Here is a 24,993-nt window from a genome sequence, read left to right on the forward strand (position 1 = left end):
TCTTAATCATTCGACGAGTGGTCGACTATTGTGAAACTCGGATCATATACCATAAATATTAGATGCAGTTAATGAAGTTTGCTTTCGGTTAATGAAATTCTACAGTGGTAAACTGCACCTAGAATTCCTATTACTTTGCAGCTGAATTAAATATTCGTGAAGTTTAATCATGACAGTTATACTAAAACACCCGGTAATGCAAAGACATTGAAGGATGCAAACTAATAGCTCCAACTGCTTGCATTCGCAAGCTATCCAAAACAGTTTGAATAAGATTTCAGGAAGTTATGCTAAACTAACATATTAATATACGATTATACCTAATATAACGATCCTCTTCGCTTTAAGAAAATAAGCAAGTAAATTCAAATAAATTTTACCTTGCAAATATCAATACTAAACGTTTCTTGCGGTGACTCAAAATTGTAGTTTGTTTAATAAATTTGTAATATTGCTCAGACAGTTTCTTTTATCAATTATTTAACTGACGCTTAATTGATTTTACATATTTAAAATTTTCTGTATGTATTTGAATATTGATTTGGTTTTAATTTTTTAATTTGAAATTGCTAACTCCATTACCCTCAGGATCTTGGACGTCTGACCACTGCAACCGTCTATATGGGGTGGTGTGCAAGAGAGGTATAAATGACAACCTTGAATTCACGAGTCCACCGACAACACCTGCTCTTCCTGGGAATTGTCAAAGTGTCTGGTATTCTTTAGGTTTGTTATATGATTCTTAATGCTCCTATAATCATTTTTCATTTCTTTCCATTTCAGGACAGTTATTTTTTTTTCCTTGCGTATATATTGCAAATTCTGGTCTTTGTCCAAAATCCAAGAAATCTTCATCTTCCAGAAAGAAAAAGAATGCTGCCACTACATAATAAAACTTTTTTGGTAGTTTTCTAATGTGTTTCTGGATTTTCATCAATTGACTGCAGCTTAATTATTTATTTTCTAGCTTGTCGTATACCGGCCAGTATAGCGTTTATAGTGCTTTTAGACTTAATTTTATTCCATTCAAAATTACTGCTGTTCGCATACATTAAAAGAGAGAAAGTGATTTAAGTGTGAGAATTTGTTGATTTCATTCTTGAAGTTTGATTCTTGAAGTTTTCATTCTTGATTTTCTAGTAGTGTCTCTTCTAGTAGTGAGAAAAACTTCTAGTAGTTTCTAGTAGTGAGAAAAATATTTCCTCCTGAAGAATAGGGCAATTCTATTCAAAATTTTCACCAATTGAGGTTGCTTGTTTGTCCGATTTTATTTTGCGATGGCATTTTTCTCTTCAAAATTTGAATGAACGATAATTTAAGTATATTTCTACGTTTGCTTAAAAAAGTACCATAACTGAAACTAACGTTTTTGATTCTCTATATTTCCTTCATGAAAGATTCTTTAAGATGAAATTTTTATAGCATTTTCCTCTAAAATACTTGATGTAATTCAAACAAATCTTACTGATTCGCTATGCGTTCTTCTAGGTAACAAATGTTACAAGGTTTTTGGACGTCTTTGGTCTCAGAGGATAAAATGGAATGAAGCAAAAACTGAATGTGAAAAGCATGGTGCAGTTCTAGCTTCCATCCACTCAAACGAAGAGCAAGGTAAGAAAAATTAAAAGTTTAGAAAATAATTCAAATAAAGAATAATATTAAAAATTTTCGTAATATTAATTTAGATTTGAAAAGCTAATACTTTATGCCTGAAGAAAGGGAACTATGAAAACCATATGGAGGCTGTTTACGCCTATTTACAGAAATACGAGCCAAATAGAAAATCATTAGTGGGGAATAGTAGCATAATATTGACAAGTATATCGTGAGATCTAGGTTTGACCATATACATCAGGACAAAAAGCAGTCCTTCTAAGCAAATTAAACATCTGCTTTTAAATATGCTAACTTTGTTATTATTGTGACTTATCCCACCCGATCGACAGTAACATCAGATCAGGTCTCTGACATCAGAGCAACCTATGAAATTCATCTTGGCAAGGGGCCAATATTGCGTCTGTCGTTATCAAGGGCCTCGGGCACCATACAGTTGACGATATGACTTTGTCCAGTTCCGCCTCAGCACCCCGAGGGGGACGGATCCGAGGGTTTGCCACCCCTTTTCCCCTACCACCACTTCTAAGCTCTCGAAAAGACTTTCGGCTCACCGCATATTTAAAGTGTCCCCATGCCGCACAGACACTAGACATTTACACCCCCGTGCCTTCTCCAGGATTCGAAACTAACCCTTTGGTAAGGCAGTCAGCGTCGCTAACCACTATACCGGTTGGGCGTCTATTTTAACTTTGAAACAATGAATGCTATTACAGCATGTACATCAGTCTCTTTGAATCCATGGATTTTGAAAATCGCTCAGAAATGCAAGTCATATGATATAATTATCGATATCTTCATCTGATATAATTATTACCCATTGTCTTTGTTTACATCCTTTTTTTAATTTTTATTAATTTTATAACTTCTTTTGCAATTTCATGTAATAAAAATAGGACTTCTTTAAATATTTAGTTTTATATATAATGAAACCTCTATTTTAGAGTATTCTTCGGAACATTTTAAAATGCTAAATGCATGAAAGGTGTTCTTTAAAAATATGCATTTTGAAAGCTAAACAAAAAAATTGAAATATTATTTTGGTATTTAATTTAAGATGCCAAAATTTTTCATTAAATTAACTAAATATTTTTGCACATGAGTTTTAGTATAATTATTTATACGTAATGATACTTATGGCTTGAAAGGGCTCCTAACCCAGTGGAGGAGCCTAAGGAGAAGGAATTGTTCATCTTGATACTAGTTGACTTAAACTGTAACTAAAGACTTAAGGCAAAGATCAGCTGTGGCATAATTAATCATGTGTTCAAGCAGAACTGAAAGAGTTGTATTTAGACATAAGTGTACCGATTTATAAAATTGCAAGTCCGAGAGAAATCTCTTAGAAAGAACATCTCCTGTCCGCTTCCCCCCCCATCGTAGCAAATATCTTTGATTCAATTTTAGTTAAAAATATTTCATAAAATATAGCTCAGTATTTTTAAATAAAAAAATCTGATGTGTGCACCAAATGACGTCCTTGCACGGAATATTAAATTATACGCATTTTCTCTTGCATTTCATTTAAACTTATTGGATTGAATTAAATCTACTTCATCGATAGCGCATAAACCACAACAGAATAAATGCACTTTTTAAAATTTACTATATTTGTTTACCATAGCGACATTCTAGAGCTAGGTTCACTTAACAGCGTTATATTTCGTTCATATTATAACTCAGAATGCACAAAATTTATATCATTTGAAGATTTATCTAATCGTTGCCATATGTTTTACTCAAATACTATAATAAATCTAGAACGATGTTTAAAAGAAATTAAGCAAACAAAACAAAAAAGAAACAGTTTTTCACAGACGATTCGGTATTTCTCATTCAATTAATTCAGTTATCAGTTCGCGACAAGGCAAAAATACATAAAAACTCAAAATATCTGTATTAAAAATTACGAAGTAAATCTTAAACACTTATTTCTTCAAAAAAATTCCAGAAAGGATTAAGCATGATTTAATTCGCAGTAATATAGGAAGGCGTTACCTTTGTTGTTGCGAAGCTTAGTCGCTCTAGATTGGCAACAAATCTACTATTCTGTTGTTTCAAATGTAAACGAATATGTCCGTTATTTAAAACTTAATGTTATTTAAAACTTAAGGCTTAGCCGTACTTAAACCGCTTTTAAGTTGTTTATAATTGTACAAATATTGCTTGCAGATTTACTAAAGGCATAAAAACCTTAACCGGAAGATAAGAACATAATTCAATCATTCTTTAAACAAAAAAAAAAAAAAAAAAAAAAAATGCACAATTTACAAACATAATAAGAATAAAGAAACTGAGATCACTCAGCCGGGTAACAAGGTGGATATATATATATATATATATATCATACGTTTGGTGCAGCCGATTGCAACCAAAATACGAAGTGCACATCTACATGTTATAGCAGTCCTATATACAAAATTTCAACGTTCTGAGGCTACTCGTTTTTGAGTTATGCGAGATACATACGTATGTACGTACAGACACCACGAAAAATTCTCTTCAGAATTCCTTTTAAAGCATTTTATAATTTTTTGAGAGGAAAAGAGTCTTTTATTCTGTCCTTATGTACAAATGTCACGCAAAAACATCATTAAGTTGCATTTGATAGCGGTCAAAATGGATATTTTCGTTGAAATATGTTGCCTGAAACTTTTCGTGATTACAATACTTCCTTTTTACTTCGTACAAGGAAGTAAAAATAGGTTTCATTTTGTACTTTTGATTTTTATGTTTTCAGTATTTTATGCATTGTATTACACAAGAGCTCTCTCTATAAAGAGAAAGTACGAATTGAGAGAGTTACGTTATTTACATCATTTGAATAAGGTAAAGCACTCGAGGGCAACAATCCTAAAGGGAAGGGAAATAATTGCCTCTACGAAGAACATTCTAAGGGAAACTTTCTTGCATTCATGTTGTACATGGGGAAAACGACAAAACAGATAAAGAACCTTAAGAATTCTTTAATTTATTTTTTCTTTAATTTTCTTCTAACTTTATAAAACCTAGGATTGAAAAAATACATAAAATTTGACATTTAATACTACAGAAGGATTTGGTGGCTTTCCTCAAAGGGGCGGCAGGGACAAGAGCAACGTCTGCCCTCGCTTGAGCATCTTCTATTTTACTTTCTAATTGGGATGATCCACATATATAAAAGATTTGAAGGGGGCGAAATAATATTCTTTCTAACATGTGGTGAGAAAGAGGGAACATGTGATCAGTTTGGTTTGGTTTATGTAATTACTATAATCCTCGAGGGCTATCTGCCTAGGATAAGGACGCCTTTGTGGAGGAATGTCTAAGGGAAACTGCCTCGTATAACACGTGGGGAAAACCACGAAACGCCCACACAGCTGGGTCGTTCGCGGGACGAACCTCAAACCGAGCTATCAGTGTTTTAGACTTTACCACTCAGCCGCTGGTACGCCCTGAGGAATAGGTGGAAAATTTGAGAATTAAATTTTTGTTCCTTGTAGTATATGCTTTCGTTTGAAGTCTAGGGAAATCTAAATTTTGAATTATATTCGATAACGTTTGTATATAACATGTTTCATATATCTCGAACAGAGCGAATTCTGTGTTTAAAATTGTTTTCAAACATTTCATGAAGTCAAGAAATTTATTGGCTTAGCAATTCATTGGCTCCGTGAGCGCCTATGTGATTGAGAATGATTTGAAATGACTCTAAAAAAATGGAAATAAATAATAACGCGAATATTTAATTTTTCTTATCTTTAAAATAATGTAGAAAATGAAGTTAATTATTTTTAAAATATTCAGCTCCTTAAGGATTTTTTTTTTAATTATTATTATTTTTTAAATTAAGCATTTTCTTAATATGCATGACTTTCACGAAAACCAAAATTTTCATATTTAAATAACTTCAAAAAATAAGAGACAAGAAGAAAAGAAATAAATCTAGGCTTTAGAAGGAACAGCAGTTAGTTTTTTACAAATAGGAACCTTTCTCATCTGACTGCTTTTCGCAAATGGGTAGCAAATTACTTAGTGGTAAGCAAATTCCTTAGAGGTTCCTTAGTGGCAAATTCTTTAGAGCAGGTACTGGGGCTCAATTGTTTTATTCAGCATCAAGGTGATATTAAGTCTTTTTAAGGTGATGAACTGTATAAATAATTCTGGATAAATTACATAAGATCCATAATTTAACGAATCAGATTCATCCTCATCTTTGAAAGAAGTGTTCCTTTTAAAATTTTATTGTTTTTTTAAGTTAATTAAAGTCACACACTTTTAATGGAATCCAATCGGTTTTAAGGTTTTCATATGCAATTTCAAATACATACCTAAAGCTTTTATTAATATTAAAACTGTTAAAACGCCAAAGTATGTCAACTGATTGTACAGTCATTAGGTTATTTTGATGCTGGAGACGTAAAAACTGAGCAATGCCCTAGCCGGGACTGGAACCTGCACTTCTAGAATACGCGGCGAGTGTGCTAGTATATCATGAAGGCATGCAGAAAAGAGGGAGAAAATACCTTGTATGATTATCGAAAATTATTTTAATATAAAACAATCAAAAGTTACAAAGGAAAGAGAGAAGTCTGAAAAGGTTTAGGTTGTTGTTGCAAGGAGTGAAACCACCGGTCCCATTCGGGCAAAACAAGTTCAGCCATTAGGCCATAAAAAAAGGTTCAGGTATGAGCGATCGCTCAAAAGGATGCTTTTAAAGTTTAATATGATTTATCCCAATGAATTATCTACAGAGATGGTCCAGGTGCAGTAGCCGAACAGTTTATAAGATATTAGATGTATGCATTTAGACTAACATAGGAACGTTATATAGCAGGGATGGCCAAACTTCAAGACAATGGGAGCCGCATGATAGATTTTATGAACGTTCGAGAGCCACACGTTCAAATTTATATCGTTTCAAAAATAATGAGACAGGTTTTGAATATAAAGAAACTTTTGAAGTAAATTAATGAATATGTGATTAATATGATTACATATAAATATGAATAAATACATCTTATATCTACTGTTCTGTTTTTAGGAAAGTTAAGTCAGGAAAAAATAAAACTATGTAACGCTTGTACTGAGCAATTAAGCGTTTTTTCTTCACGTAGAGAAATGTGTGTGTGTGTGTGTGATTATGGCAAAGCCTCGAGGGCTATCTGCCTAACGGGAGGGATGCCTTCGTGGAGGACTTTCTAAGGGAGACTGGCTCGTATACACGTTACACATGGGGAAAACCACGAAAACGCCCATGCAGCCAGCCCGTTCGCGGGATTCGAAACTCGGACCGAACTACCAATGTTCAGCGATTTTACCGCTCGGCCGCTGGTGGGCCCTTCATGTAGAGAAACCAAATATTTTCTTCTGATTTCCTTTACACCGCTCCGCTTATAATTATTGTTGTTTTATTTTAGTAGAAGTAAAATTAATCTGAAGTCTATTCATTGGTGTACAATTACATAAAAAATTTTATTTGAGTAAATTAAAAATCATTATTTAAAAGAAATAATTTTTTTAAAACTCATAATTTTTAGTTTATTAAATTTGTACAAAATATGAAGTAAATGAAAGCCAAATTCGAAATTCAAATTTCGGGCTTCGAGACGCTCATATTCCGGTGAGAACTACGTGTATTAGAAATCCGATGGTGCCAAGCGCCATTGTTTTCCCACAACGCGAGGAACATACATACATATAAATTCTTCATTATTTTAATTTTTTAAATAATACATTACGATAACATTTGGTGGCAACAATTTGAAAACTGATTGATATAAAAATTATACGGACCAAAAAGGTATTCCGAGACTAAAAGTATCTCTGGTCTAAAACCTGAATTATTAACCTCTTCTCCAATATTTCTACAATCTTCATTCGTTCATCGCTTCAAGTCTCAATAAAACAGGTTAATTTTAAAGCTCATCTTGGCTATCCCATATCTAGCATACACACAAGTCAATTTTCTTTAGAATACCATTCTTCGCAAGGAATTTTATATTTCAATTGATTCTTTTATGACAGATTTCTTGAGTGACTTAATAATGGAAACTGGTACTTCTGTTTGGATTGGACTTCAAACCCTTGAACACGGTACTTTATTTCAGTGGACTGACGACACAAGAATTGATTACACAAATTGGAATGCTGATGAACCTCAGTTCAGCGGCGACCCAGTAAGTTAAAAAAATATTGCATCAAATGATCTGTATTTAGTAGTCGTAACTTCTGAGAAAATTCTCTACTAATTTTGACTGATAATTTTTGAATTTGTTTTAACATCCTCAAAAAGAAATGTACAGCTAATTCTAAATAATTAAGGCTTGTTTATTTAATAATTTCATGCAGTATTCAAACTATTTTTAGTATTGCTGAGATTAAAATTTCACCTAATATTGTTTACCCATATCAGTGTGCTATAGTAACCACAATAATTAGTCTACACTTTTTGCAGTTTGGTAGTATATATGTAGCTAAAAATAACGAAATCACTTTTCGTGACATATTAGCATATCAGTACGACATAGTAATCTCACTCTTCCAGGTAAGGCAGCTTAACTTATTTAGTAGTTAACAATATCAGATCGTCAAAAAGATCATAAATCAAAACATAATTTACATATTTAAGTCAAAACTGAAAGATATTTTTTCGCTGAATTGTAAAGTACAGGCGAATATATAAATGACAGAGAAAAGAAGCAAGGAGTCTCAGTCGTACCACCAACTGGTTGTCGATTTGCAATTAAGTATTAAGGTTATGTCCCATTTTAGTCTTTCCCTCTTGAGGCCTTTTAAAAGTCGTCCAATTTCAGCCTTTCTATTCAGGGTAAAAGTTTAAAAAAAAAAAAAAAAAAGAAAGAAAAGAAAAAAAATTACTATAAGTCCCGTGATGGTCAAATATGCACGAAACGTCTCGATGACATTCTGTTTCTTAAACTTCATGTTCAGACAATGTTTAGATATAACATTAATGTCCCATAGCGGTGACATATAGCTTAGTAAAGATAATTTTTTAAAGACTTGATTATAATTTCTTGTTGATAGTTGAAATATGATGACGTCGGTTTCTAAAGAATAATCTCAGCTAAAATATTTTGCGAATTCTACTTCATAAAAGCGAAAAGTGGGAGCTTTTGAAAACTGAGCTAATGTTAAATCTGAGTTTAAAATGTAATATTACAAAGACTCATGAAAATGATAAATGATGCTGCTACTGCAGTTTCCTAATAAAAACAGATAGATTTGGGGGGTTCTACTGTTTAGCACTACTATAAGCTTCAAATAGTTTCTTCGTCTTTAATGTCAAATATAATTAAGAAGATCACACATTTCATCAGATTTCATTTAATGGTATCTAACAGGTCTTAAAGAGTCAATATGCGATTTCTAACTGATATGATATGATATGATATGAAGGACGCAGCCCGACCCACCTGGCAGACTTTATGTGCAAACTTTATTAAAGTTAATAGAAAAAAATTTCAAAGTATTTCCTCTAATTATCGACTTAGAACACGGTAGGGCGGAGAGAACGAATTTCTATAAAGTTAAGAAAAATATTAATCTTACGCTATATAGCATAAATGTTATAACTTTGACCTTGGTAACCCTTTAAATGTATGCTTAACTTCCCCATTCTGTAGCTATTATATTTCTTAAGCTTATTAGCTTTGCTTTAATACTGTATATCAATAGAAAGAACTTAATAAATGCTTAGGTATCACTCCAGAAATCTTTATTAACTCAAATCGGGTTTAAATTAAATTGGCAAATATATGCATTATTTTATTTACGATTCCCGAATAATCTGGCTGTAATTAACTTATTTTGAATATCAGATCCAAAGTACTGACTTTATTGCTGTTGTTACTATTATTATTATTATTACGAATTCCATTTAGATGATTTTAACACTTTATTAAGCAAACTAATATGTTGAATAATTTTTAAATAAATTCAATTACTTAGTTAATTCATTCTTTTATAATAATATACTACTTCTAAAAGCTAATTTTTGAGAGGCTGGTTCTATTTATGGTGCGTAATTCTAATAGTCCCGTAAGGAGAAGAATCAAAACCATATAATAAATGTAGATAATAAGTTTGTTTATTTTTCCCAGATATTCTCAGATAAGTATAATGTTTCTGAAAAAATGCTTTTAGCAATATATATATGTAAGATATAACAAAATACGGTAGCTGCTTTAAAAATAATTGGCGACCTCAAAATTAACTATTCTAAATTTGGTGTTGTCCCCCTAAATTCATCTGTTCACCCAAATTCGAGATTCTTCTATGTTATAGCAACCTAAAATTAACCAATCACAGCTTATCTATACAACTGCATCTACTTTGGTATAAATACCGCTGGCAAGTTAAATACGTTGTTCTTCCTTTCCCTAACTGCTGCTCTGACAACACCGCGCTGCTTCGCTTCTCAAATGCCTGTGTCAATTCTTTAAAAACCAGTGACATAGAAATTTATCATATTTTATTATGATTGAATAAGTGTCTGCCAAACTAACTGGATATGTGTGAAAGTAAAGATAGGCGATTTATAAAACATGAGTTTCGTCATCTTCGTCTCTACGCTTTCAAACCCGGCCATGACGTCTACCAGCTGATTCCTCATATGCATTAAAGTATGACATATATGCGTGTAATAAAATAAAATGTTCATTGATACAACAGGCATTTTTGTTCACTATTTTATAGCTACCCTTCTTATCCAATGTTTTATATTAATTCTCATTTAATTTATTTTGATAATATTATTTATTCTCTCAGGATGATGAATTAGAAGGCCTATTCGAAGTAGAGGTATGTAATGCATATTAATCATTTTCAGTTTTTAAAACCTAGGGGGGAAGTATCTTTCCTTGAACCTTTTGGATGTGTGTAATGAGATATAAAACTCTATAAAACAAATAACCCGTCATTTAACAACTTCTGAAAATTCTTCAGATGTGTAGGCGTTCAAAAAGAAAACTAAAAGCACAATTTGTGTAAAATCTTACATTGTGTCTTATATATTATATATTATTTTATCAGCTCTTATATATGTGTAATATAGTATATGTGTGTGTATTAATGTCTATAAATGTGTACAGATGTTATGTGTAAAATATTTATATATATAGAAGAGAGAAATGATATGGATGATTATTTCTTCTGAAATGGTCTCGAAATCTGTATTAGTTTTTCCAAACTTAACGCTGCACTAATGAGACGGAGAGAAAGGTTATTTATTTCTTAGTCTACACTTTGCTTCTTAGTTTCGTTTATCATACACGAAATCTGTATAAGGTTTGGGAAAAATCAGTACTCTAAGAAAAATAAGTCTGAGTCCTATCTCAAAATATTCTAAGCAATTGTTTTTTCATAATTTCTAACTTCAAGACTTTATATTGGGGGTAAATTATTTCTGTATATTTAGTAACATTTATATTTATATTTATATTTTAAGAAAAAAATAGATTAAATATTTAATTCAAAATAACTGTTTAATAAGGTTTGATACAAATGTATGAATAAATATGTGTATCAATTTAAAATCGCAAAACTTCTATACCTAAATTACCATATAAAATTTAAGGTAATTAATTAATTGCAAATGTAATGAATTTCATTATAATCTAATTCAAAACGAATTATGAAAGATTAAAAAAATATTAAAAGAATTATTAAAAACACATTAAAAGAAGAGACATTCCCTGAAAATTGACGCAATTTTGAAGTATCTTGGCACAACATTTAGCGTGAAGATGATTCACTTACGTTTTTACGTACTGTTATTACGTTACGATGAGTTTCTCATATATATTAAATTATCAATATTATTATACTTTGTTTTGTAAAATTTTTCAGCACTTTCTTGTATTTAGAAAACAAAATAAATTAACTCTTTAATTTAGAAAATTTTCGAATTAAAGAACAAAGGTTTCCAGGTTTAATTTCCTTTATCATGATCTGTACGGTTTGTTAGACATTCTCGTCAGAAGTGGCTGTTTTTTACTGAACTGGCAATTTCATTTGAAAAACCTCTTTATCGTTACTTTTAATATGAAGTCTTATAAGCCGTTTCAGTAGAGTCCCAGTAAAATTTGAATAAATGAAAATCCAAAATAAACTTAAATATTTCATTTGTACGAGCTCTCATTTCATTTAATAATTTTTTACTAAACTTTTAATTTTTCAGTGCAATATTAATTGTTAAATGGATTAAAAAGCAAGGAAGACCAGATTCTCTTTATTCAGCCAGAGTACAAATGTTCGGCAAATTTAGTTTCTGTTGAACTTGTTAAAACTATTGAAAACATAAGACACAGACTTGTCGAAGTTCAAACTCAGTATCGAGTTTGAATAATTCATGAAAGTTTTGTGTCCGGTTTCAAACTGGTGCCAAGTGTCCTTAGACTCCAAGTGAAATGTACTAATTCTCTTTGGCCACATAAACTTCAGTAGATCCTACTAAAGAACCTGGCGACTTCTCGAACAGGAGTGAACCAGCATAGAAAAAGGGTGAAAATAACCCTTTATTATTTTCAACTAAGAACAGAAAGGCACGTACTTCGTGATTTACAACGACAACTTGCGGTGGAATTTAACGGTTTTTACACAAATCAATCCAGTTAAATCTTCAAAGGTTATGCGCAAAATTATAGCAAACGTTGCATAATGGTTCATGAAAAATACTCAGACTGATAAAGATAGAAATATTCCTTTTTCCCTCCATGTCTCCAACAGAAATGAAATTTCAACAGCCTTAAGAGTGTTGAGCGTATTGATGGCAATTATTTTCATGGAATGCCCTGAAATATAGATGCCTCCAAACTTATGAGGACCCGTGTTTGATTTAGATCCAGTATGATGCCGGCATATTTAATTCGTACTGCCGTTAAATAAGTAGGATTCCAGTTTGTTTTCTGATTAATCAAAGGCAGATACCAAAGAAAATAAAACAAAAAATTTAAATTTTAAAAAATGCACTTTGATTTAATCATAAAGTAGATATATGAGAATTATGCACACATCCGATAAATGTCCTTCTAATTTTTTTTTTTTTTTTTTTTTTGAGAATTTACTTTTTTAACGAAATATTCAATCACGTCATGGCATAACCGTGAGCATATTTCACAATTGCACATCAGCGTAGACATTGAGGGAGGGGTTTCGAAAATGGACCAATGAGCCTCTATTGCTCTTGTGCCGCTAAATCTTCGTGCATATGAGGGTATGTCGTTTATGTTTTAATTAATATTTGTTTCGCAGTTATAAATGTATGGCATAGTAGTAGAAAATCTAGTAGTGCTTTCGTTTTGTGAGTTTAATTAATTGCTGACAGTTCGCTTTCGCGATATTTTATCACGCATTAATATTTGGATTGATGTTCACGGCATATTATCGCTCTAAACATCGAGAAAATAACTCAGCTACAATTAGCCTCGAATAATATGCATTTACTAACACCTGCGGATTAAAAGGATTCAAGTGTATAGTTTATATATATATATATATATATATATATATAATTTACTTCCTAAACAGTATTGATTAATTGATTATATTATCTCCTAAGTTTAATTAAAGTAGAATTATCTTAAAAGAGTATATATGTATATATAATTTAGCTGAGGAAGACTGGAAGTGTTACAATGAATCCAGTGATTCTTATTTCAGTGCTTGCATTCTTTTGATTTTGAAAGTGTAAGATTCAGAATACATATGATCTGATTATATTCATTGTTAAAATTAAAAGCTATATGTGAATAAATTGAATATATTCGTTGTGACTAAGATAAATTCACTCTGATTGCTGAGTATTTCTTGTACAGCAGTTATTAAATGTGAAATTTAACACACTAAATGTATACGAATGAAAATTAGTAAATTTCACTTTGAATAAAATTCTGCATTGGTGATTATTATAGAACATTTTTCATACAGACTGCAATAAAAAGTGCTGACTTCTATTTACATATAATATTTTTTTGATTGATTTGCGTAGAGTAAAGATTGCATTTGCACTCAGATGTTTATCACATATTTCTTTCTTTATCTTATTTACAACTTATTAAGTAATATTTCACATCGATATTTTTGCGAAGTATCCAATATGTGTTTATATTTATTTCAACCAGGTAGTGAAATCTTCATAATTGCCTATATTTGATCTAACTTAGCAATGAAAAGTTTCAGGAACTATCGACGATGCTTTAATCATTTTTTACAGAAAATTGTGTGGCAGAGTATTTTTAACCATCTTGCTTAAATCCTAAAGCACCGGAAAGGTCAAGTGACATGACAGAAATATTACCGGATGCTCATTGGTCCATCCTAGAAGCCACTTCCTGGGTGGCTACACAGATGTGCACTTGTGAAATATGCTAACCGTGACTAGATTTTGTGATACTGCTTCTAAACGCCTCTTCCAAGGCTTGAGTGGTCATGCGCTTGTTGACATAAATGTTTGACTTCAAAAAACCCAGAGAAAGAATACGAAATGCATTAAATCGCACTATCTAGGTGCCAATACTAAGTTGCCCAAACGAAAGACTGGATGACCATTGGAGTGTCTCATGTAATAATGCTACTGTTTCTGGTGATATGTGGAAATGACACCGTCCTATTGGAACTACATGTCTTCGAGATCCATACCAAATATCTGAGGCACAAAAAAAATTATATCATTCCTTGATATCGTTTGCTAGTGATTCTTTGTGCATTTCTACCAGCGTTTTCTGAGAAAAATAGTCCATTATGCCTATCACCTAAAGGTTTTTGTCATTCTAAATGACTCAATTTTGCTTGTTTAGGAAGCCATTAACATTAAAATAGACCCCATCAATAAAAATTGATTTTGTTTGAAATTTCTCATTCATGTTTTGCTGTTTAGTGACCCAAACTGACTCACTCTCTTCCCTTTACATGGTTTTACACTTGAATTGTTGTTCCCAAGGTCTCAGACTTGAGTTTAACTTCATAGACATGAAGACACAAATCTTTCGTGAGAATACTCTGCATAGAGCTTCTTGAAATGTTCAGTTCTTGAGCACAATGTTGAATGGGTGTTCCCGAATTCTCGACCAGCTTCTGGCAAACAACCGTGATGCTTTCTGTTGAACTACCTCGACGAATACATCTCGATAGGCTGACATCAGTAATCAACCCAGTTCCCTGGAATTTTTTTACTATGATCTTTACATCTCATGCACTTGGAACTGTTTACTAAAAATTGGAGGCAATTTTCGAATCAGGGCAGTCAAAATTTAACCCTTTCTAAATAATACTTAACAGTAAGAACGTGTTGTTGAGTGGAATAGTGATTCATTTTTAATAATTTAGAAATGTCTACTATTGAACTGTTATAACTGCTTTTCTATCAAAGCGTAACACCAGAAAAATGGGCCAAATTTAAATTTTCCTCTCTTATTGGGGTCACGTCAGCGTCCGAACAGTAAAATCGCTGAATACTAATAGTTCTACCTGGTCTCGATTCTAGATGGTTCAATGGCAGTACCAATGTGTAACATGAATAAGAACCAATGTCCTTCCACGAAGCATCCCTTGATTTAAGCAAATAGCCGAAGAGTACTTTGCCTCAATCTAATAAAGCAAACCGCTCTTGTTAGGACGTTCTTTAATTAGCTTGTAAAAAAGTTATAAAGGAATTTAATAAGCCAGCAGCAAATGAGCATGAGGTGAGAATTTGATGACTTAACTTGCTCTCGGTGGAATGATATGGGAATAAAAAGGTGTTTTTTAATAACTTATAAAGTATTTCTTCCGCCTACTTAGCATGCCTATGTGGTGTAGTGGTCAGCAGGCTCGACGCGTATTCCAGAGATCCGTGGTTCGAGTTCCGGCGAGGGCACTGTTCAGTTTTCATCTCTCCTGTATTAAAAAAATACCTAATGTCTCTACAGTGACGCCGTAACTAAAAAAAGGTGGTGATTGATGATTCTCCACCACCAGGATTTGGCGATTGGGTTCCCTAATTCTCAGTCGCCCTCTAAAAGAGGTAATATATAAGGTATTTCTCCCGCCTTCTTAGCATGCCTTCGTGGTGTAGTGATCAGCACGTTCAGTGCGTATTCGAGAGGTCCGTGGTTCTTGTACCGGCAAGGGTATTGCTCAATTTTCATCTCTCCTGCTTTCAAAAAATACCTAATGTCTCTACAACTAAATTTCGATTGATGATACGAGTGAAAGTTAATGGATATTTTAAATCCAATTTAGTTATCCAAATACTGTTTTGAATTCCTATATATATATATCAGACATGATATGAATGATTTGGAACTTGGTGGGGGCGTAATAAATACCTAGGAAAGAAACTTGGCAAGACAGTCATGACCGGATTCAAGATAATTTTATTACTGAGGAAAGCAGCTCTGGATTCGCAATATTTGGTTCACATACAGACGGGCATCTTATGCGCCCTACATTTTTGTTAGCTCAGCACATATTCAGTGAACAAAGAAGGTAGCAGCAAAGCGTCTTGCCAGGAGAGAAGCGTAAACGAAAGTGTCGCAGCAATTCAGAGGAAGAAGGGGGGGGAGTCAAAAAGTTTCAGTTCGATTTAAAAATGTTTTGGTTTACAATTTAGTGATTGGGCAAGAGGTATCTGCATTAAACGTTACATAGGATCGCATGATTAATTTGAATTACGATGTTTAGACTTATAGCGCTATTTTTTAGATAGAGAGAGGAAGTCCCCGAATTAAATAAAAAAATAAAAGAGGTTATAGCCAATTAAAATCAAAAGTGTGCTTTCATATTTTTATTTTACATATATATGTGCGTGTATGTATTTTATCATTATAAGCTCTTCTTGTTTGTTTTTAGAACTCCTGTGTTGAAGTTTTGCACGAAGTTGAAGCGATGGGAAAGTGGAATAGCTGCGGATGTTACAGAAAGAATGCTTATGTATGCCAGAAATCTAAAGGTGATAAGTTTCATTTATCCTACAAGTGGAGGAAAATGTACTTTCGAAGCTTAGCATAAAAAGCATCCAATTAGTAATTAAGATAAATTTCACAGAAATTCTATAAAACTGTCTTGAACATTGTTCTGACCAATATTCAACAGTAAATTCAATTAAAAAGTTAACAAATAGGAATATGAATGATTTTCTTTATAACTAAATATACACGGCGTCCAAAAATGCAAGGTCAATAAAATCAATGTCTTGCAATATACGTGCCACAAATGAAAGATTCTGCATGTTTAAAATAAATATTTTGAAGAGTGCAATTTTTATTTACTAAATTTATAATTTCAATTTGGGCGCTATTTTCTACCTATTTCTATCTACTTTTTACACAAATTTCGTAAAAATTATAGGAAAAGCCACTATAAAAGCAAGTTCCTAAATGTTAAATATATTGTATATCAGCATTATGTGAAACTCAAGCACTGAGTAAAATACGTATACTCTACAGGAATATACCCAGTGCGTCTACAAAGTATTGGTACAAAGTGAATATGTACAGAATTAAAAGTTGAAGAAAACAACATGCTTCAATATACAGTCCTTGTATATTGAAGGCTAGCTACTAATTAGGCGATTTGAAGGTCAGGATCATGTATTTCATGTTGACCTTCCTTACACATCTTGATCCGCCTGGCAGCATAGACATTTAGATCGATTAGCTCGTAAAGGAGCTCTTCATCAGAAACAAACAGAAGGTCGACTTCCGAGATTATGCCTTTACAAAAGTTTAGCCTCATAATTGCTTGATTACTTCATAGACCTCATCTTCTGGAATAATGTTAAGTCTCTTTTTACGGTTTTCTGAATCAAGAAACCAATTATTAGTTTAAGCTTTTCGAGGTCTAACACGCTGAATTCTTTTCAACATTTCTTCATCACCTGTTTATGAAATATGAGATTCATCATCTGTCCCTCAAACACAACTTCCTTCAGATTTATTCCTTTCTAATAAAAAAAAAAAAAAAAAAAAAAGCGGCCAATACCGCCGTTGCCCGAGATTTCTGAAACCGAAGTCTATGCGGTGAACCTTCAGTGGTGAACACTCCGTGGTTGGGGTGAACCAAACCCAAGCAAAGAACCATTATTATGTCTCAAGATCATAATTAAAACACTAAGTTCGATCCCCTGACACAGATTGTTTCAAACATTTTGCTATTTTCCTCACTTTAAAGCAAAACTTTACACCTATTCTTTACTTAACTTTCAAGTTCATGACAGCAGATGTTCTCTGAATCGTTAACGAGTTAACGATTCAGAGTGATTTTATGAGTTAACGAATGTTAACGAGTGACTGCCCAGATAATATTGTCCGCAAGCAAAAAATATTTTAGGTAAAATATGTTAAGGTATCTTAATAAAGTTTTCAGTTATCGCTTGACAGGTTTTCTGGAATTCATTAAAACAATTAGTTCTAAAACTTTGCATATGCACCGTGTATTTCAAGTTGCATAAAATTTTAAATATATCGGTTTCATTTTAACCTTCATTATTTAATTTATAAATTTGATATTTTACCTTGATGTTCAATTTTCATTGACAAAATATAATAAATTTCTGATACTCTGTAAATGCATAACAGTGACAAGTCATTGTATTAGTAAACTGAAATCTGTAAAATTTATAATTATAATAAATAATGTAAAGGAGATTGAATGACTAATAGTCATACAGCTCAACTAATCAGCATAATGAATTTTTTAAATAACTAATTGTGAGGCAATGTTTTTCGGACCATTGGTAACATTAACTCAATTTTTAATAGATCCTCGAATAACACAGCCTTCCGAAGATCCTTTCGCATGTGAGACTGTTAAAGGCTGGAGTCGATTAGGTTCATCTTGCTATAAAGTATTCAATAAAAACTCAACGTGGATCGAAGCGCAGTCAGAATGCCGGACGTACGAAGCAAATCTTGTTTCCTTTAGAATTACTACTGTTGGTTTGTTTCTGAGAAGAAGATACACATTCGATGATGGATATTATTGGACAGGAATGAGAGAAATGGTAACGATCCGAAGTCATTTATTTGTCTTTCAAGACTACTGATGACATAACAGGAAGTTTTTATTAAATGATTAATAATCAGTTTTAGTTTATTTCTTAATTACATTGAAAGTTTCCTTTTTAAGTAATATTTATCTTTTATAATTATAATTCAATTTAAGCAATCATTTAGTTCAAAATTTATTTTTTTAAACAGAAAGAGGATACATATGTAATGGTAACAGGTCAACGTTTGGTAAATAGTAATTGGATACCTGGACAACCTCAGAAAGCTTCTATACCCATGGATAATTGTGTCGTCATCAATAACAATAACCGCTGGCTGGTTAGAAGTTGTCAAGAACAACATCCTTTCATTTGCGAATGGAATATAGGTTCGTTTACTATTCAAACTTTATCCTCAGTTTCCTAATCAAAATATATTTACTATTCAATAGGAAATTTATCTCTAAAGTCATTACTCTAACATTTTCTCATGTTTTTATTTCGAAATATGAAGTTAATGTTTCTTTAAGCAGTAGAGCAAGTATCTATGTACGTTCAACTGTTTGAAGCCCCCCAGCCGGTACAGTGGTTAGTGACTGAAACGCCGTCGCATGGACCTCCGACCTCGACTGCCGTAGCGATGAGCCTGGGTTCGAATCCGCTGAGAAGGCATGGTTTTAACTGTCCGTCCGTTCAGAGGAGGAACAGTGGCCACTTATTAGGTGCTTCCGTAACGAAATGGTCACCATTTCCGGACCTTGTAGTAGCGCAAGGCTAATAGCTATTAAATAAAGCGACCGGCCATTAAAAAAAATTTTTGTCACATGATCTTCACCTCAGAGTAGGAGGGCATTTGTACTTTAAAATCGTATCTCCATATGCTCTCAAAGCAAATCAGATATTTAATCGTATCCCTAGTTTTCCAAATTTCAGAGCGTCACATATATTCATAGCAGTAAGAAATTTAAACGAAGTAAAAGAATGAAGAGATTAGAAACCGCTGCAATAGACACACACCAACTGAATGTTAATAATTAAAGAAATTAACCTTTTAATTTTGCTTTGATTTCAATAAAAAAGGCATTCAATGTAATCTAAATGATGCCGTCATTATTCTCGATGTACTTGTTTCTGCTAAAGAAGAGGATCTGCCAATTCTCTGAAATACCTTGACCTGTTTTTGCATTGAGGTAATACGAAAGAAGATAAGTGTTAAATTTAATAACACTGTTTAAATTTACATTTATTAAATTTAATAACACTGTTAAATTTAATAACGTTGTTAAGTTTAATAACAAATGTTTTTGTTTAGCGTAAAGACTTTCATAACACAGACAAAAGAAAAAATATTATGTTCCATTTAATTGAATTCTAGTAATTAATTTATACCCAGGCTTATTATTTTAAATAATTCTGGAATTTTAGAAAATAAAGTATCAAAATAATTTTTAAAGTAAGAAGGTACTTCTGTGTTCTGAATTTTGACAAATTTAATCAATCTTCGATGTGTCATCTACGTAATTTTTGTCAATAAATTACACATTTTGCGAGAACAATGAGCATTTTCAATAACTTCTGTACTATTCTGGACTTTTAAATATTAATATATGGGGATGTAAATTATTGGTTGCTTCACCAGTGGCAAAGTACATAAGATAGCTGAACACTGTCAGTTCGATTCGAGTTCGAATTCTTCAAACAGGCTTACATGAGCGTTTTGCTTGATTTTCTCCAAGTATAATATAAATGCAAGCCAATTTCCTTGCATTCGTCGAGAATGGCCGAACTATCTGTCATTCAGCCTTTCATCATCGAAAGCGCTTCTCATGGTGTACAGAATGCAACTGATATCATACCTGCGAAAAGAGAGTAAAGGGCATACACCAGAAGCCAAACCTGAAGCGTGATTTGAACTCGTGCTCTCAAATTCAGATCAGCAGTTAGCCTCCGTTAACTACTAAAGTGCCAAAAGAGGGTAGTTACTAAATGACACGTAATGAAGAGCGTTATACTATCAGCTGGAGAAAGGTAATATCTTACTTATGCAATGAAGCAGCATTTGTCTTACAACAATTTCCATTTCTACTAAAACAAGACTCTCCCTTCTCATGCTGTCCCTCCTCATCTTGTAAGTGATCTTCACTTGAATTTTCTGAAGTGGATAGACCTCAAACTATCATAATTTCTTCACCCGTCATACATAGTCAGGCTTCATTTAACCTTGGCCTGATATAAGCTGATTCATTACAAAGAGACTGTTTTTCGAATTTCAGACGAGTACTAGACCATAGGTTTCCAACATTGTATTTGAGTATTGTATTTGAGTCAGTGATGATCAAGGAGTCTATTGAGGATCGGTAGGCGAATATAATGCGACACCCTGATCGGTATAATAAAAATCCTCATGATTACAAAAATAATTATTAAAATTGATAATTAATTGTTTATTGATATAAAGAGGAATGCAGTAAGGAAGAAAGCGTATGAAATAAATATAAAGGACAAAATACAATAAAATCGATATATTTAAAAGAGCAATAATACGTTTTTAAATGCATATATTTTTTATGTAATAAGTGCGATTTAAAGTAGTAAAATGAGAAACATAAGAAAGCATAACCAAAAATATACGAAGAATGCAAAACTTATCAACCGTAATATAACGATCGCCCGTTATTTAAAAGCATCGTAATTTCATCAGAAGATATAATGTTATGTACAAACCACCTGCAAAATTTAAACGATTTTAACGTTCACTTTCAGAACATTGAAAATCTTCATATGCCTGCAAAGGACACTGAAAATTTTTATATACCAGCATAGCTCATAGAACCGAACGGCGATTTATCTGATATTGATATTATGATGCATTCCATGTTTTGAATGAAATTTCAAGCAGAAATTTCATTCAAAACACTCGAGTACGTTAACTTTTAGAATTTAAATGTCATCCGAAAGAAATAAATCACAAAATAAATTTTGTTACCATACTAACACTATTGACTCTCCTTCTTCTTAAATACTAAAAACAGACTTTAGACAAATCAATAATTTACTATGAAAAAGCAGAAGCAAAGTGAATATTTTTAACAAGTTGGTTTACGAATAAAGTTTAGGAATTTTATGCCGAATGTTAAAAAAAAGAGCATCAACACTTCAAGCGCAGCCTTCATATTAATTAAAATCGAACCTTTATGTAATTAAGATATTTTTTTGATTTGTTTCTGAAAGCTTGTTACTATTTATAAAATTAAAAATAATAATGATGCAAAAGATAATAAAAAATAAATCTAATAAAGCATTTCGCTTCAAATTGTTGTCATATTTGTAATTAAATTCTTATCTTTAACTATTTATGAACAATTATTTGTACTATGACCGTGACGTATGTCGCATAATATAGAGAAAAGTGTAAGGGGATCGATGAAGAAATCTATTCTTTTAAAAGATGTCAATGCTTGGAAAGGGTTAAGAATTCTTGTACTGTAATGGATTTATCTGATTCTTTACTATCGATTAAGATCATAATCATCAATTGATTCACGTTGTTAGCAAAATGTAACTGAAACGGTTTGGAGTATCGAACCATTCCTTTCGACAAGGTGCTTTCCAATTATCAAACTAGGTACATTAAAAATTTGGCTAGAAGTTAATTAACAAAACTATCAGTGAGCTCGATATGGAAAAATTAGAAGACTTAAATGAGTAGCCCCAACAACGATACTTAAGAATTGGAGAAGAAAAAGAGATTCATATAGAATGTGAAGATGATCATCCTGAAGATATATACGTGCAAAAAAGTTTCTGAAAATCTCATTGATAAAAGTTAGCCGCTGTGACGGAAATTACTATCAGTTTGTAAAAACTGTTCCGCAGAGAGAAGTTCAGTGGCAATATACCATGTAATGCACATTACATATTGTTAGTTGCCTCTCGAGCAAAAATGATGACAGATGATGCTAAACGTTTTTACCACTAAAATGTGAATAATCTGGAAAACGCCGTAAACAAAGTTGTTTAAGAAAATTTAGCTTATCATTTTAATTCTTAAAAAGGCATCCTGTATATCAGTTTGGTACTGATGCATTTAGATAATTTTCTGAAGTTTAAATAAGTAAATAAATTTCTAGTAAAATCCTTATTTCCATATTCTGAAATATTTTCGCTTTAGCTTATAACTTTTCCTAATGATACTTTTCCCTCAAAAAGGTTTGTTTTCGTTATTTTTATTTTATGAATAACTTTTTTACAGATCTTGACAAAGAGGTTACACCGACGAAAAAACATGAGTGTACAAACAGCTCCGGTGGGTGGGAAGATATAGGAGGCAGTAGCTGCTATTTATTTAAAGAAAATGAGCGATTAACTTGGAATGAGGCTATGGCTTATTGTTTCAGACATGGTTCGTGATATTAAAATAATATTTAATTTTTTGTAAATTATGCTGGCATTTATGTGTTATTCTAAATTTTATTGTTTGCTATGTTTGTAAAAACATAAAATACTATAACAAGGTTTAACAGAAGCGTTTTTATTTCAGACAGAAAGAATTCGATGTACATGATGTATAGTGATTTCCATATGCCTGATGTGTCATTTTATTAATAAATAACTGTATCAAGAAATGTACGCTATCATTTATAAAAATGTAGATTTATTATAGTCCTTATTCGTAAACAAATCTCGTCATTGATACTTCCCTGCTTTATTTTCAAACCATCATTTCTTTAAAAAATTTTATCAAACTTATTTAAAAGTCAATAATGTTTAAAAATTATTTATGTGTAATATGCCATATTATTAAGATAATAGAAAAGAAAAATATGCCTCGTTATTTTACTATAGTAGAGAGAGAATAGTAAAAACATTCTGATATAAGTTAATTGCTGTAAAGGGAAAAGCAGTAGCTGTTCAAAAAAGTCAACACAATCAAATTTCAAAGTGAAAAGCATATTGAAAGTGCCTGCAAAGTGTTCAAGACTAAAAAATTAATATTCCTTTTAATTTGATAAAATGATAGTAGTTAAAGTGACATTGAAGCACACAGATATAAAATTCATTTCACTCTCTATTAATGCATTCGATGTAAAATTAAATTCGTGTTTTCGTACCCTTAATATATCAGTTATAAAACTTCAAGTGTTCCATTAATTTCACTCTAAGACTTCTAAAATGAAAATTTCATCACTTGCATGTGATTTTACCAGCACAGAAAAATTTTATTTTATTATACTTTCTTACAGTTTAAATAGCATGATTTTAATGCTTTTAAACTTTAATATAACACTTTTTTAATTTAATATAACCCTTTAATATAAAGTTAACTTATGCATAACTTTAATATAAAGTTACTATTATTATTTAATACTGATTTAATATAAAGTTTAACTTTAAAGTTAACTTATAACTTTAATACAACCTTTTATATTACGTCCAAAAGGACTTTTTTTAAAAGTTTTTCTAATTACCTTTATTTATTAAATATCGTGTTCTTCGCACTTAAGTCATGTAAAATTCAATTCAACAGCAATATCTCAAAATATTTAAAACAGCATATCTTTAGAATTTCCGATAGACAGTCTCGGGCGCTGGATATAAAAATGTATTTTTCCGTACTTAGTTGCTATTGCTCTCTTTGAAATCGTTGAGTTTATTAATAAAAAAATTCGTTAAAGTTTTACAAAATATGAAGAGATAATAATACAAATTCGAAATTCAAAATCCGGGCTTCCAGTTGCACATGTTCGGGGGAAGAAACCTTATTCAAAATTTGATGCCTCTAGGTATCGTCGTTTTTTTTATAGTGCGAGAAACATATATACATTTATGCAGATTTTTCATTATTTAACTTCTTTAAATATAATACAAGGAGATCATATTTAGTGGCAACAATTTAAAAAGTGACTGAATGCAAAATTCCATTTTGAAACTAATAGCCCTTTTGGGCTAACGGTCATTTGTGCTAGAATTTTTTTTATATAAAATATTACTACCATTTTTTTAACTTTTAATTTTTTTATTTGTCAGTCCTTGACATATCGATTTGAGTGTAAATAAGAATCTTTGTTATATAGATTCTTCCATTTGCGCATTGTTCTTAATTTTAGACATATATAATGAATGACATATACATGAACCACGTGGAAAAAAAACTAACGCAGTTTGTTTAATTTACTACCTTACTCTAAACGCTTCTGAAATTATTCCTTTTATGAATTAACTCCTGCTAGTATATACATTCTTTTATGTTCAAATGCGTTTTTTTAATCCTCTCTATGTATACTTTAAATGTTCCTTATAGTTTTCATTCTGCTGAATCCAAACATAACATTTATTTTCATTATTACTCATTTACGATATAGAAAACCAAGAAATCTGGGAAATTAAATTATTATTTTAAAAAATAATAGTGC

The 24,993-nt window shown here is 31.7% G+C and overlaps 1 protein-coding gene across 2 annotated transcripts in view; it reads left to right on the forward strand.

Annotated features, from left to right (window-relative positions):
- LOC118192260 (macrophage mannose receptor 1-like) overlaps window positions 1–24,993 on the forward strand; it is a 111,900-nt gene that overhangs the window by 67,877 nt on the left and 19,030 nt on the right. Inside the window, exons 14-21 of one of the 2 annotated variants that reach the window (XM_085818571.1) lie at window positions 589–726; window positions 1,489–1,611; window positions 7,621–7,772; window positions 10,384–10,416; window positions 16,444–16,543; window positions 18,354–18,595; window positions 18,792–18,969; window positions 22,833–22,982. In XM_085818571.1, coding sequence (XP_085674697.1) covers window positions 589–726; window positions 1,489–1,611; window positions 7,621–7,772; window positions 10,384–10,416; window positions 16,444–16,543; window positions 18,354–18,595; window positions 18,792–18,969; window positions 22,833–22,982 — 1,116 coding nt within the window. The remainder of the gene's footprint in view (window positions 1–588; window positions 727–1,488; window positions 1,612–7,620; window positions 7,773–10,383; window positions 10,417–16,443; window positions 16,544–18,353; window positions 18,596–18,791; window positions 18,970–22,832; window positions 22,983–24,993) is intronic. The other variant, XM_085818572.1, reaches the window with a different exon arrangement.

Source organism: Stegodyphus dumicola, chromosome 6, assembly GCF_044657685.1.
Source record: "Stegodyphus dumicola isolate Sdum_Otavi_A_Nest chromosome 6, ASM4465768v1".
Lineage (NCBI taxonomy): Eukaryota > Metazoa > Arthropoda > Arachnida > Araneae > Eresidae > Stegodyphus > Stegodyphus dumicola.